Source organism: Tricharina praecox (assembly GCF_024521635.1).
Source record: "Tricharina praecox strain CBS 144465 chromosome Unknown BZA05scaffold_6, whole genome shotgun sequence".
NCBI lineage: Eukaryota > Fungi > Ascomycota > Pezizomycetes > Pezizales > Pyronemataceae > Tricharina > Tricharina praecox.
This window is the reverse complement of record NW_026250408.1, coordinates 1,476,765-1,490,860: the sequence shown is the minus strand read 5'-3', so window position 1 is coordinate 1,490,860 and position 14,096 is coordinate 1,476,765. Positions and strand designations below refer to the sequence as shown.

The 14,096-nt window shown below is 57.0% G+C and overlaps 5 protein-coding genes across 5 annotated transcripts; 3 read left to right on the top strand and 2 right to left on the bottom strand.

Moving 5' to 3' along the window:
• BZA05DRAFT_466440 (uncharacterized protein) lies at positions 1-831 on the bottom strand (the record flags this gene model as incomplete). The annotated part of the gene is made up of 2 exons (XM_051487790.1): positions 485-831; positions 1-434 (listed from the first exon to the last, which is right to left on the bottom strand). The coding sequence occupies exons 1-2, from the start codon at positions 783-785 to the stop codon at positions 1-3; spliced, it is 735 nt and encodes a 244-aa protein (XP_051341819.1). The 5' UTR covers positions 786-831.
• Positions 832-1,509: 678 nt separating this feature from the next.
• On the top strand, positions 1,510-5,308 carry BZA05DRAFT_472373 (pyridine nucleotide-disulfide oxidoreductase-domain-containing protein). Its single transcript, XM_051488012.1, has 4 exons — positions 1,510-1,776; positions 1,838-3,220; positions 4,382-4,607; positions 4,664-5,308. Exons 1-4 carry the CDS (start codon positions 1,653-1,655, stop codon positions 5,043-5,045), a joined length of 2,115 nt encoding a protein of 704 aa, XP_051341818.1. The 5' UTR covers positions 1,510-1,652; the 3' UTR covers positions 5,046-5,308.
• Positions 5,309-5,348: 40 nt separating this feature from the next.
• Positions 5,349-7,664, bottom strand: BZA05DRAFT_472372 (prion-inhibition and propagation-domain-containing protein). Its single transcript, XM_051488011.1, has 2 exons — positions 6,920-7,664; positions 5,349-6,850 (listed from the first exon to the last, which is right to left on the bottom strand). The coding sequence occupies exons 1-2, from the start codon at positions 7,380-7,382 to the stop codon at positions 5,547-5,549; spliced, it is 1,767 nt and encodes a 588-aa protein (XP_051341817.1). The 5' UTR covers positions 7,383-7,664; the 3' UTR covers positions 5,349-5,546.
• Positions 7,665-9,667: 2,003 nt separating this feature from the next.
• Positions 9,668-11,663, top strand: BZA05DRAFT_434806 (uncharacterized protein; the record flags this gene model as incomplete). Its single annotated transcript, XM_051486344.1, has 2 exons — positions 9,668-11,528; positions 11,583-11,663. Coding segments are annotated over exons 1-2 (1,926 nt in total), but the record flags the coding sequence as incomplete, so codon positions are not given.
• Positions 11,664-12,478: 815 nt separating this feature from the next.
• BZA05DRAFT_391785 (uncharacterized protein) lies at positions 12,479-13,585 on the top strand. Its single transcript, XM_051483016.1, has one exon. It carries the CDS (start codon positions 12,556-12,558, stop codon positions 13,360-13,362), a length of 807 nt encoding a protein of 268 aa, XP_051341815.1. The 5' UTR covers positions 12,479-12,555; the 3' UTR covers positions 13,363-13,585.
• The last annotated feature ends 511 nt before the right edge of the window (positions 13,586-14,096 follow it).

Here is a 14,096-nt window from a genome sequence, read left to right as displayed (position 1 = left end):
TTACTCAAACAGCTCCCCACCCCTCTCCTCAAACCAAGCAGTCATGCAAACATCGACGACCTCTGGCGACCACCCCGCCTTGGCCATGAGCGAGACGATCCAGTACTTCGGTTTCCTGTAGCGCATGCGGACGCCAACGTCAGGGAGTGGCATGACGCGCTCCTTCCACTCGCCCTTGCACTGGAGGAGGAGGCGCCGCGCCTCGGTCGTCATCGGGCACGTGGGCGGCGGCTCGAAGTCCTCGATGGCGGGCACGTCGAGCTCCTCCCATAGAAGGCCGAGGTCCCGCGCTAGAAGCTCGATGTGGTGGTCCATTCGCAGGCGGTGGATCAGTGACGAGTGAAGGTTCGCCGCGTCGGTGATGGTTGCGGAGTTGCTGTCCACTAACGAGATCAGGCTCGAGATGCCGACGTTCTGAGGGTGCGTGTGTGGGCCTGAGATGGTTAGTGGAGTAAGACGGAGGGAAGCGGGAGAGGGAAGGTACCTGGGTAGGTGCACGTCCAGCGGGTGATCAGGGTCTCGAGCTCCTGTGGGGTCCACTCGGGGAAGGGGGACGGGGACGCTGGGGCCGGTTGGCGGGGTCCAATGGTGTAGTCGGGTTCGATAGCGGGAACTGTGGGTGTGAAGAGGTTGCAGAACCAGCTGGTGAGTGGGGTGAAGCAGCCGGCTTCATTAGTGGGAAAGCCCTTCTGCAGGTCGGAGACTGTGTAGAACTTGGAGGTGTCGGGAGGCGCAGGCTTGTCGGCTACCATCTTCATGGTGAGGGGAGTGGGTTGGGAATACATGACTGTGAGGGGAGATTGATTGTGCTAGGTGATTGCAGAATGAGCGTTGGGGACAGTAGTCGTGGTTGGATGGCGAGTGGAGAGGTGGTGGTTGAAAGGAAGGTGGGGAGATGGAGGTTGGAAGGAGAGTGGAGAAGTGAGGAAGGCGAGGAAGGATTGGCGGTGGTTGAGAGGGGAGTAGAAGCGGCGATATTTTTGTTTTGGCTAGTGTTATTGTTTTGTCCCGGTACAGCTTGCAGCAAGCTTGCTGCAGCCTTGGTCGGATGAAGCTGTCGTGTGAACCTCAGCTCTCGGACGTCAAGCATCACGTCCACAATGAAATGTATGTACACCCCGCACTCTTCGCACATTACAGGTAGCACAGCACAGAGAGAACATCAATCTATTGTCGTCCGAGGCCACTGTACCGCATAACACTGACTTCTTCTAGCTGCTTCCCGCGAGTGAGAATCCATGTCCAGCTGTGCAGGGACGTGCTGATGTTGGTTCCACCGTTTTGCTCAGAGCTGTGCGTATCCGCGTCTCATGCTTACGATACCCCGCTACATACCATTCGTCTTGCAGGTACTGGTACCGGTGCTGTATTCTCACTCCCCATGCACACGAGTCGGAATTATGCGAGCGGGATCCGCAGCAAGGATCACTCTAGTGGTGCCGATCCCGGTCCACGTGCCGTGTGGCGTTTGCTCCGACGCCCGGTTCCTGCCGTTGTAGCGCTGGATTACTACTCACTTGTTCCGATCTTTAACGGTGCCGTGGGTCCGATTGATATGACGTCGGAGCTTTGTCAGAGACGTGGCCGTGACTATTACCACGGACTCTTCCTCTCAACTCGACGAGACAGCACCGCCAATTGACCATAACACCATGTCATCCCGTCAGCTTTCGCGATTACCACGGCTGCACGCACGGCCCTGCTTCTCGATACCAGCACTCTCCACGGTACAGCGCCGCCATCTGTCGCTACAAGAACTCGATGCCGCCAGAAAAGGTAGATGCCTTCCCTCCTCCTCGTCGTTCTCCGGTTCATAGCTGACACTCCATGGACCGAGAACGCATCCTCATCCTCGGCAGTGGCTGGGGCGGCTTCGGCCTTGCCCGCAGCCTGGACACCAAGTACTACCAGCCCGTCATAGTCACACCTCGCACCTACTTCGTCTTTACGCCCTTGCTCGCCGGTACTGCCGTGGGCACGCTCGAGTTCCGCACGGCGATGGAGAGCTCACATTCGCTGAAGGGGGTGGAGGTGATACGCGGGTGGGCCAGCGGGGTGGACGTAGCCAACAAATCCCTGCACGTCTCGGGCACCGTCGAGGACTCCGGGTCCGGGATCGAGACGTTCTCCGTTCCATACGACAAGCTCGTGGTGGCAGTGGGGTGCTACGCGCAGACGTTCAACATTCCGGGGGTTAAGGAGCACGCCTTCTTCCTGAAGGACGTGGGGGACGCGCGGCGGATCCGGCGGCGGATCCTGCAGCGCTTCGAGGACGCGAACCTGCCCACGTGCTCGCCGGAGCGTGCGCGCGAGCTGCTGCACTTCGCCATCGTCGGCGGCGGGCCCACCGGCATTGAGTTCGCGGCGGAACTGCACGATCTGCTGCAGGAGGACCTGGCCAAGATCTACCCGCGGCTGGTTAAGGAGGCTGCGAAGATCACGGTCTTCGACGTCGCTCCCGCTATCCTCGGCATGTTCGATAAGAAGCTGCAGCGGTACGCGCAGGGCGTGTTCGCGCGCCAGGGCATCTGCATCCAGACGTCGCACCACGTGCTGGAGGTGCTCGCCGACGCCGTGGTGACGGAGGAGGAGGGCCGCGTGCCCGTCGGCGCTGTGGTGTGGAGCACCGGGCTCGCGACGAATCCGTTTGTCAAGGAGGCGCTCGGACGGCCGTTTAAACTGTACCCCGACGACCCGAAGGCGAGCGAGTGGGAGATCCTCAAGACGCCCAAGAGCGGGCAGATCGGCGTGGATACCCACCTGCGGGTGCTTACCACACCGTTCGACAGCGAACGTCCCGCGCCGCTCGACGATGTCTTCGCAATAGGAGACTGCGCTGCCATCCGACATCAGGTCCTGCCTGCTACCGCCCAGGTCGCTAATCAGCAGGCGAACTGGCTCGCGAAAACTTTGAACAAGGCCGCGAGAGCAACCACCACCCCCACTACCACCCACACCACCACCGCCGCAACACACCACAAATCCCTTGCAGACGTCGAAACGCAGCCAGAGTTTAAGTTCCGCAGTCTCGGGATCATGGCGTATCTCGGTGGCTGGAGGGCGATCACGCAGAGCGGTGGCACCGACGTTAAGGGACGCATGGCGTGGCTGCTGTGGAGGACGGCGTACCTTACCAAGAGTGTTAGCTGGCGGAATAAGTTGCTGATTCCTACTTATTGGTGGGTCTCCCAGATTGGCTGTGGGGTGAGGCGGAAATTGGGTGAGGGTGGGGTTGCGTGCTAACGGGAATGGAATGCGCAGGTTCTTGAATTGGGTTTTGGGGAGGGATATCAATCGCTTCTGAGCTGTGAGGAGTGGGAGTGGGAGGGGGAGGATGTTTGTACCATGTGGGAGCGATTGATACCTGGGGCTGGGCGATGGGTGATGGGCTGCGACACTCTACTAACTATACTGTCTATACACGGTGTCTATACATTTCGGAGAAACATAGAATTGAAGGGCTGCGTTTACAGAAGCACGATGCACTTGGTGATGCTTTCTTACAGCTGCTAGAACATATAACTGCCGGTCCACCGCCGTTATTCCAGTATGGAGTACCGCGCGAGCTGCATGTCGCGCTTCTCCATTTTATTTTTCCAGTTCAATCATCTCTGCAAAAAACTGCGCTTCTCAACATCACAAAAAATACCGGTACGAAGAAGCAAACTGAGTGATATTCCATGACTCCCTCCAGCCCCTCGTTCGCCGAGCCCCGCCCCACCCAGTGCATTTACGCGGCCTCTCACAAGCCACGCCACAGTCCACATGCATTCCTCCAAAGTTCAGGGTCTCGACTGCGATTGCAATCAATCCCACCAGTCCCCGTCCCCGTCTCCCTTCCGAGTCCTGACGAAAGATAAATAATTATTTTTCGCTTCACCCACATGTTGTACATGTTGTACTCTAGTCAGGAACAGCACAGCGGTGCGGGGTGGGGTGTGAAGAGTGAGCTGTCTACTCCGCTTTAGTTAGCTGTACAGTACTAGTACAGTACAGTATGCAGGGGTTGTTGGTGACCGGTGGGACGCGTAACTAAGGGTAGAATATTAATGCGGGTGGTTGGACAGCAAAGAGGGAGGAGAGAAATCTTGCCCTGCCTGCTCTGCCTGCCTGCGTCCTGCCCGTCCTTGCTATACTCTACACGCACCCCCTCGACGTACATCACTGCACTACACTACACGACATAGACGACAAGAAACGACTGTTTTACGATCCTTCAATTCTACATACCCACGACGTTGTCGGAGAAAACCCTCACCTCGATCCTGCAACCATCCGCGCCTGCACAGCCTCCACGACATCCACCGTCGCCGTCGCCGCACCCCTCGCTCGCCCTCCCAACACCCACCCCGCCTCCCCCCTCACCACTCGCCCACCATAGCTGCCTCAACGCTCCTCACGTCGACGACGGGCACCCATACGACGACGACGGGTATGGGCTCGTCTGGCGAGCGGATCCTGCACGTGCGGACTGTGCGGGCCTTCCGGTGGCCGACGCTGGCGCTCGCGCTGCTGCTGAGCATCCTGTTCATCTGCGCGTCCGTCACTGTCGGCACCTACGCGTACTTCTCGTATGTCCAGGGACGGCTGATGGTGGTTGTGCCTTGGTCTGTATCCCCGAGCACACGAGGGGGGGGAGGGGTGGCAGCTAACGCTGCAATAGGTACTACTACTTTCTGATCGCCGTCGCGAGCGTCACGCTCATCTTCGTTTTGACCGTGATCGCGCTATACCACATCCACCTACTCCTGCCCCTGCCAATCCTCCTGGTATCATTCATCCTCTTCGTCCTCTGGCTCACAGGACTGATCAAGTCCTCGATCGAGCTGTGGGGGCCCATGGGCAGCGTCAACGACAACTGTGTGCGCTACGTGTACCAGGCGGGCTTCTGGGGCGGGCGGACACTCGACACGCTTGCACGCATCCAGCAGGAGGGGATGTGCAACCTTTGGAAAACGGCTTTTGCGGTGGAGATGATCGCGTGCTTTTGTCTCGTCTGGTTGGGCATGGTTAGTTGGCAGGTTAGGGCCGCGGCTGGGTACTAGGCGCAAACACGCGCACGGGAGGTGTACCATAGGCTCGGCTAGAGGGGAGAGGGGGAGGGCGGGCTCATGTGCAGGTGGTGGGTGGTTTCTTACGTCTAACGTCTGTCTTACGTCTTACGGAGTTGTGGCTTTCTATGTTTTTTGCTTTTCGCTTTTCGCGCGCGCGGCTGGGAAGGTGGGGGGAGGGGGTGGCATTGCTGTAACGAAATTTTGGATGTGACGATGACGATAATGATACCCGGTGGGACTCGGAGGAAAAGGGGGGGGGGAACGGGGAGGGGAATTGATACGGTGGTTACGATTCTGCGTGGCATTTCTACGTGACAGCTCAATCGCATGTTTCTACAGGAGTTCAACTATAGTACTATCCACACATCGGCATCGGTAATCGGTTGGAATCCAAAAACAGCTATCTACCTAGTAAATCGCACACAATTATCAAGATTCAAATGGTATCTCCGCACCCGCGCGCGCACCATCCGACTACTACTACATAGTAGACTACGCACTACACCCCCACAACCCCCTCATCAGATCCCACACGAGCATTTTCTCCATCTCCCTCTCCTCCTTAAGGTCCCTGCCCTCCTCGCCGCTGATGCCGAGACACTGCTGTACGACGCCCTCATAGACGGCGCCGCACTGACTCCTCAGGTCGGGGACGACCCTCTTCCTGAGCACATTCCTAAACTCCTCCGTGGAGAAATCCGTAATCTCTGCCGCGAAACTATCCGCGCTCTGCCACAGCCCAATCTCCAGGAGCACAACCCCGAGCGCGAAGATGTCAAAGGCGGGGATATACGGTCTCGCGGGGTACCTCAGACGAGTCGGGTGGGAGTATAGATCCTTCTCGCGTTCATGCGCCTTATCGGGCTCTTCGACATTAACGCCCCAGCCCATAAGGAACGGCTTGTTCAGCGCGACCCGCCGCGACTTCGACGGCCCCTTGCGGTCTGACGACTCCGCCGCTAGAAATAGGATCGAGCTCGGCCGTATGTTCTTGTGCGTGAACCCGCACGCGTGGATGATGTGCAGCGTGGCGAGGAGCTGCTTGGCCAGTGTGAAGCGCGCGCCGAGATCGATCGGGTCCCGGAGCGCGTGCAGGAGGGAGTGAAGGGTGGTCGGGCGGCGGAGAGAGAGGGAGGAGGACGGCGTGGACGGGCGAAGGTAGGAGGGGAGGTCGTACACGAAGCCGTACCGTCCGTGCGTGGCGTCGTGGAAGTACCCGCTGCATGGGAGCAGGCGGAATTCCGCCGGCTTGCTGGACGCCGCGAGGAGCTCCGCCAGGCTGTGGATGCTGTCTTCGAGGCGGCGCTGGGGGCGCTTCGCGACTAGGTAGGACGAGAACTCAATCAGTACCAGGCGCTCGGGGAGGTGGGCAGTTGTGGCGAGGCACGCTGAGTTGCTGGCGTTCCAGGTGGTCGTCGGGTGCAGGACGAAGTCCTCCCGGACGAGGACTGTGGGCGGGCGGATGAGACGCCGGCGCAGGAAGGGGTCGATGTGGGCGCGCGCACGGAGTTTGGCGGCTTGCGAGAGCGTCATGTACGAGTCGGAGAAGAAGCCTTTGGTCGGAGGGGAGCGGTCGGCCGCGTCGTCGGCGGCGGCGTTGTGTATGTGCAGCAGGGTTTGCACGTGGCTGTGGCCCGCCAGGAGCTCCGCGACCAGAGCGCGGTCCATCATCTCGCGGGATTGCGGCGGCGAGAGGTTGTAGAGATCATCCGTGTGGTGACGGAGCCGTTCGAGGAGTATCTCGAAGCGTGAGGGGTCGTGGATGATCCAGCGACAGTGGCCAAGATAATCGATAGCTAAGGAGGTAGATATCATCAGCAAATGTATTCTTCTGAACCCATACATACTGCCCCAGAACCACGCACCGAGACGATTCTTATCCAGCCGGAGCTTCGACATGGGGAGGCGACTGATGCCATTCAGCGCGATATCCGCCACATCGGGATCCCTCAGCTCGCGTCTCTCCTGCGCCTCCGCGATCTTTGCCAGGCCATAGGCGTCATGGAGCACACGGCCATTGACAAACAGATCCGCGATGGCATTCAGCGTATCGAGGATCTCATTCCCGGTGCGGATGCCGCTCTCGAGGTGAGACTGCAGTTTCCCGGTGCTCGAGTACCGCGGGTGGTGTCGCGATGCGGCCGCCGTGTGCGGATCGATCCCCCAATTCTCGCCCCACACGGTGAGACGGGCGCGCTGCGTGCGCATCCGCTGGTACAGCAGCTGCTGGTCATCGGATTCTGTTAGTGCCGCTGTCACGATGGTGTACCCGCGGAGGCAGGTCGTGTAGATCTCTATCGCGCCCAGGGCGAGGTTCGATGATGCCATGGCGCTGGATCGGATGGATGGGCTGGCGGGGAGATGTCAGTCAGCACTGGCTGGCTGCAAGTACGGTCAAGGGATCTGGACACGGACTTGTTGCTCGCTGAGGAGTACTATACTGGTAGGCGCAGTGAGAGTGCGGAGATGCGGGGTAACTATCTAGATGGCGTCGCTCTCTCTTCGGAATGGGCCGGTGGCTGCGGGGTTATCTGGAGGAAAGGGAGCCAACTCTCATCGTAGATCTTATTTTGCTGTCCGAGTACATAAATGTATGGCTGGTATCAGCGCGAGGGGGGTTGTCTCCTGCGGATACCTAGGCGGGCAGCGTTTCGGACCGGTGTAACGCGAGTAGGCATCAGCCTGCGATTCTTTCGCCGTGTGATCCCTCACGATTCGAGCCTGTACGTACGCAGCCCTACGTAGGATGCAGACCTCCCTGCAATTGGTAGACCACGGTAGCTAGGGTACAAAGCCGTCCGTCTCATTTCCTATCCGAACGTGCAGGAGACCCTCGACTTGGGAGCCGATGAATCATGATCGACTAGGTAGATAGTAACTACACGACCACACGAATAGGGAGGTTTTCCGAGTGGGTCGGTATGGAGCAGAAGCTCACGATTACCGTCCATACGAATCGCACTCCACACGAATAATCAAAACGTACTGGCGCCGGCAGTCTGCGCGAAGAGTCAAGTACTGGCGATATCTACTCCGCGCGAGTCATTAAGCGTTGGCGATATCTAGTACTTTGTACGAATAATCAGATACTGGCGATACTCAGATGCTGGCGATGTTCGGCCCGAATAAGTAATTAAATATTAGCGATATTCCGCGCGAATGATGAAACATTGACAATATTCCGCGCGGATAATTAAGCGTTGGCGACATTCGGCCCGAATAGGTAATAAAATACTGGCGATATTCCGCACGTATATAAATCAAATTCTGGCGATATCGACCTTGGTGTTCAGTCGATTACTGCGTGTCTCTCACGCCACGATTAGTAGCCGCTGCGACGGGCGGAGGAGGAGGGCTGTGTGAGTCCGCACGCAACGGTATCTGTGTTGGACTCCACTCGAGCAATATGGCGATGGCTCGTGGGAAAGATGTTATCCGTTAAGGAATGGTGCAAAGTTACCTGGAATAGGGCTGAAGAAGGGACCCCATGGGGTTCGCCTGGGGGAGGGATTGGGTATTTAGCGAGAGATAAGCGGAGCTCCTACCATCAGAGCTAGAAAAACAACCTTCTTTCACCCCACTTCCCACGTGTACGGTTTTCGGGTATAGATATCACTCTGTCCGACTAACTTTGAACTGAAACTCGATACGTCATAGAACTTCTACATATCCGAAAACCGCTCCAAATAACAGCACAAAGCCTTGGTGGGTTGTGACCCTTTGTGTCGATGTCAAGTTGGTGATTTTGTTGTCTCCCGCGCCCCACCACGCAGCTAATGGTGAACGGCAGTAGAATAAAGTGTGAGTAGTAGCCTGGTAGGAAAAAATCCTGTACTTTGGCATGTAATTATTCGGGTATTCAATTTTGCCCACCATGCGGGTACCTCTTCAAAGTCGTTGCTGGTTCTGTGGTCTTCCAGATTCCTAGCCACCATCCACTTTTAGGTTTCCTAAGACCCCACGAAACCCACAATCCCGCGTGCCAAGCCTAATCGTGTATGAAACAACGCGTCTCCCGTCTCTTCCACACCTCCCCACCTCAATCCCGGACTCGTTACCAACGATTGCACACTCCCGCTCCACCACAAATTCTCGCCCCGCCTCCCCAACTAAGCGAAAACTTCAATCATCCCACCTAGAATCCCGACCGTAGTCGCTCCACCTTTCCTGAACGAATAAAAAGATCTCCTCAGAGCTTTACCTTTCTTGTATTTCCACCTCCAATCCCCCCACACTACCATCGTTCCCACCACAATATTGACCGCAGTCACAATTATAGCACGAGCGTAGCTCACGGCGATTTACACATCGAATCCCTTTCTCCAGACCAACCCCACGAACCGAACAACAATGGTGCCGAAAAAGAAGAGGGCAGCTGCCAATACTAGCAACACAAAGTCGACGGTCGGAAGCGAGTCCACGGCTCCAACAGCTGTCGATAAGGCACCGGCGCAGGTTTTCAAGCTCGGTGACCTCACCACGTACGTACCAATAGTTGACGAACATGGCCTCGAGTACCCCGTACTTCAGATGGGAACATGTCAACGAATCCCGATGACCGAAGAGCACGACCGGTGCGTCTCTTGCATCGAAAAATCTGCCGCCGTTGGTAGCTGTCGGTACATCGGAATGCGTGTCTTCAAGGCGACGACTACGAACGAAGTGACGAAAACACATTATGACGACTACGCCTTCCGATCGAATCAGGACGCCGCGCCTGTTCCCACCCGCAAGAGGAAGCCCGCCCCCGAGAAGCGCGGAGCCAGGCGAGCTAGTGCCAAAGATGATGACGAGGAGGAGCAAGGTGATGATGAGAGGACTTCATCTCCCAAGAGGAGCTCCAGAATATACGCGACGCCAGTCCCGGCGCCGGACATGCAGATTTCGGTCGAGCAGGCTACGTATCTTAAGCCTTGGGTTACTCGCTTTTTCCACATCCAGATCGAGAGGGAGATCCGTCATGAGAATACCCATACCGGAAAGATCACGGAGAACGCCGTTCCTGGTGGCGTTCGCCCGATTGTTCGCACGCAAAACCTCCCTTCGACCAGGTCCTACTGCGACGTTTGCGCCACGGGTATCTTCATGGGTTCCTACATGTGTGGTTGCTGCGGACGTGAGATGTGCCTCGGATGCATGGAGACATGGACTCCGTCGGGTGAAGTCACAGCCGGTAGACTGAACCGAATAGACACGTGCACAAAGAAGCGTCGCCATCAACACGACCAAATGATGTTCCTGACACGTGCGAGGCCCGGAGCGCTCGTAGAGCTCATGAAACAGCTCATCTTTCACGAACAGGCGGTTCCGGGGCTATCACAGGACGACGATGCCACCCTCAAACTGCCTGAGATAACCGCACCTTCGCCGAGCACGCAAAATTATCTTCCGGTACCCACCACCAAGCACGAAGACCTTCCGCTCGAGGCATTTCAGAAATTCTGGCGTCTAGGCAAGCCTCTAGTTCTCACTGGATTGAAGGATAAGTTCGAGTTACCCTGGGATGCCCAGTATTTTGTTGACAAGTACGGAACCGAGCGGTGCCAGCTTCACGACTGTGCTGTCGATTCGAATGAACCTTACGAGGGACGAGTTGACGACTTCTTCGCCGAATTCGGTGGCACAACGCCGGAGTCGCTGAAACTGAAGGACTGGCCTCCGACAACGGAATTCAAGAAAGCCTTTCCGGAACTCTTTGCGGACTTTGAGAATGCAGTGCCATATCCCACCTACACACGTCGCAGTGGTCCACTCAATCTCGCGTCGCACTTTCCGGAAACTTGGGTAGCTCCTGATCTTGGCCCAAAGATGTACAACGCATATCCGGCCCCAGACTTTCTTCCGTTGGTTGAGAAGCCCGAGGCGAAGCTTACTCGGGGGGAGAAGCACGTACTCGTTCAGGACATAAAGGGTACGACTAATCTGCACCTCGACCTTACTGATGCCGTCAACGTCATGCTGTATGCCGACGGCGGTAGAAAGGCCCCCAAGTGCACGACAGTCGACAAGAAAATTCCTCTCTGCGGCGCTATCTGGGACATCTTTCCGCGTTTTGCAAATGTGCCCCTTCGAGAGTACCTGAAGAAAAAGGACAAGACTGTGGACGACCCTATCCACCGTCACAAGTACTACCTCTCCGAATTCGACCTCGAGCAGCTTGCGAAGATGGGTGTTCACTCGTACAGGATCTTCCAGAACCCCGGTGACGCAGTTTTCATCCCAGCAGGATGCGCGCATCAGGTAAGGAATCGTCGCGCCTGCATCAAGGTCGCCGTCGACTTCTTGTCTCCCGAGAACTTGTTTGTCTGCAAGGACATCCTGGAAGAGTTCCGTGCCATGGCTCCCAAGGTGGCAAGGGCTGGAACGAAAGGAATGCAAAAGGAGGATGTGCTTCAGTTGTGGTCGTGTGTTGGTTTCGCGTGGGACGCTGTGGCGAGAGTTCTCGATTTGGGCGATGAGGCAGAAGATGCTAAGGTGAATCGGTCCGGAAGAAAACGTGCGGTGGATGCTGATGTGTTACTGCCGCAGGAGTCACTGATTGCCGGGAATGCTGGAAAGGGTAAGAAGTCTGTCAAATCCAAAGCAAAGGGGAAACAGGTGGCGGTCGAGCCTGAGACTGAGCCCGAGGAGTCCGAACACGAGGACGTGATGGATTCCCCCCCCCAGGATGTTGACCATACTCCTGCTACTCCTTCAGAGGAAGTGGACGAGCCACCGGTTGTCAAGCCTGAGGAATCGGAACACGAGGACGTGATGGATCCCCCCTCCCAGGATGTTTATCACACTCCTGCTACACCTTCTGAGGACGTGGAAATGGACGAGCCACCGGTAGTCGAGCCACCGGTTGTCGAGACTGCCGGAAAGCTCAAGAGGTCTGTCAAGAGCACGAAGCCTATTAAGTCCAAAGGAAAGGGGAAACAGGTTGCGATCGAGCATAAAGAATCCGAACACGAGGACGTGATGGATACCCCCTCCCAGGATGTTGACCACACCCCTGCTACACCGTCCGAGGACGTGGACATGGACGAGGCACCAGTTATTGAGCCACCAGTTGTCGAGAATTCTGGAAAGAGCAAGAAGCCTATCAAGAGGTGGAAGCCTGACGAGAGCAGGAAGCCCGTCAAGGGCAAGAAGCCTGTTAAGCCTAAAGCAAAGGGGAAAAAGGTTGCTGACAAGCCTGAAGAACCTGTACACGAGGGCGTGATGGATCCCTCCCAGGATGTTGACCACACTCCTGCTACACCTTCCGAGGAAGCCGATGAGGCACCAGTTGTCGAGCCACCAGCTGTCGAGCCGCCAATTGTCGAGCCACCAGCTGTCGAGCCACCAGCTGTCGAGAATACTGGAAGGAGTAAGAAGCCTGTCAGGAGGTGGAAGCCGGACGAGATCAGGAAGCCTGTCAAGGGCAAGAAGCCGGTCAAGAGCAAAGGAAAGGGGAAACAGGTTGCTGTCGAACCTAAGCAATCCGAACACGAGGACGTGATGGATCCCCCCTCCCAGGATGTTGACCACAATCCTGCTACTCCTTCCGAGGACGTGGACGACCCTCCGATTGTCGCTGACGAAGACAGAGCCTTATCTCCAGTGGCTGCCATCCAGGGGGCCGTCAAGTCTCGTCCGACCGCCAGCGAGAGTGAAGTCGGGGCTAAGCGTAAGCAGCGCGGCGAGGACACTGATGACATCCCTGATGTCATCACAGAGTCCAGCAGCATTGCTGCTGCTAAGAGACGTAAGGTGGCAAAGTCGTCTTCTGCGAAAGACAGCCACCAGTCTCGTCCGGCCGCCAGCGGCGACAAAGTCGGGGCTAAGCGCAAGCAACCCGACGAGGACGCCGATGACATTCCAAATGTCATCCCCGAGGTCAGCAGTACTACTGCTAAGAGACGCAAGGTGGTCAAGGAGCCCCTTCCCGAGGACAATCGCGGGTCCCCGATCACCCCTGGCCAGGACACCCAGCTCTCCTCGGTTACTCCGGCAACCCCCTCTGCGACCCCTAGCAGGATTAACCTCGTGTTTAAGGGCAAGCAGAACGATAGCGAGGCCAGTGGCGCTACGTCTGCGGAGGGAGGGCAAGAGGTTGTCAAGGAGTCCCTTCCGAGGGGTACTGACAAGTCCCCGATCGCTTCAGACCAGGGCACCCACCAATCGTCGGCCACTCCGGCAATATCCCCTGCGACTGTCAGCAGGATCAACCTGGTGTTTAAGGGCAAGCAAACCAAGGAAGACGGTGCTACTTCCAGTGCCGTCTCCGAGTATGTCCACGGACCCCCGGTTGCTTCCGGCCAGAATTTCCGGTTATCCCCCGTGACCCAGATCAGGAGGACCCTCAAGACGTATTCCCGTAAAAAGGATATGACCATGGCTGTGCCCGCGGAACCGGATAGGGCCGTATCCCAAGAGGAGGCCGCAGTCATTGCTGCGCTCGGAAAGTTGGCTGAGCCCGAGGGGACAGCTTCCGACGAGGTCCCGCCCATGTCCGAGGCCGCTGGGAAGTCCGCTGAACAGGATATGACTATTTCCCCCGACGAGCCTCTCGTGGACATGGCTCCGGCCGCTCCACAGCCTCCTACCTTGCGTAGGTCGTCTCGGAAGCGTGCCGCCCCTGCGTCTTCGTCGGTCCCGGAAACTTCGGAGGCCCCAGTCCCGGCCAAGAAGGCTCGCCGCCGCGGGTAGTGGCTGCCGCTACGGCAGTTACTCCCATTGCTTTTCGAATGTTTTCCTACGTGCTTTTCCTTATGTTCTTTGTTCGCCTGGTTTTACCAGCGGGGGGAGTTTGGGTGGTAACGTAGGGGGCGTTTGTTTTCGGTGGGGGAGTTTGGGGGCGATTTGTGGTGTTTTGATTTTCGCATCATTTTTCTTTTAGATTTTTTAGCTTTTCGTATGATACCGGGAAGCACTTTGTGTACTTTATGTTTCTTTTTTTACTTTGCTTAGGGGTAACTCAGCTGTGTTTCTGTGATGTTTGCTGGCGATCTGGGGGTTTGATTGTGGGTTTGATTTCGGCAGCATTTGTTTTTTTTTCTTTCTAGCTTTTCGTATCAT

Excerpts from the sequence above, each read along its gene's own strand:
- BZA05DRAFT_472373 (XM_051488012.1), top strand. The coding sequence starts at position 1,653 with ATGTCATCCCGTCAGCTTTCGCGATTACCACGGCTGCACGCACGGCCC. Across the intron at positions 1,777-1,837 it reads ACTCGATGCCGCCAGAAAAG|AACGCATCCTCATCCTCGGC; the intron begins GTAGATGCCTTC and ends CCATGGACCGAG. Across the intron at positions 3,221-4,381 it reads TGGGGTGAGGCGGAAATTGG|CTGCCTCAACGCTCCTCACG; the intron begins GTGAGGGTGGGG and ends CGCCCACCATAG.
- BZA05DRAFT_472372 (XM_051488011.1), bottom strand. The coding sequence starts at position 7,382 with ATGGCATCATCGAACCTCGCCCTGGGCGCGATAGAGATCTACACGACC. Across the intron at positions 6,851-6,919 it reads GCTGGATAAGAATCGTCTCG|CTATCGATTATCTTGGCCAC; the intron begins GTGCGTGGTTCT and ends CTACCTCCTTAG.
- BZA05DRAFT_391785 (XM_051483016.1), top strand. The coding sequence starts at position 12,556 with ATGTTGACCACAATCCTGCTACTCCTTCCGAGGACGTGGACGACCCTC.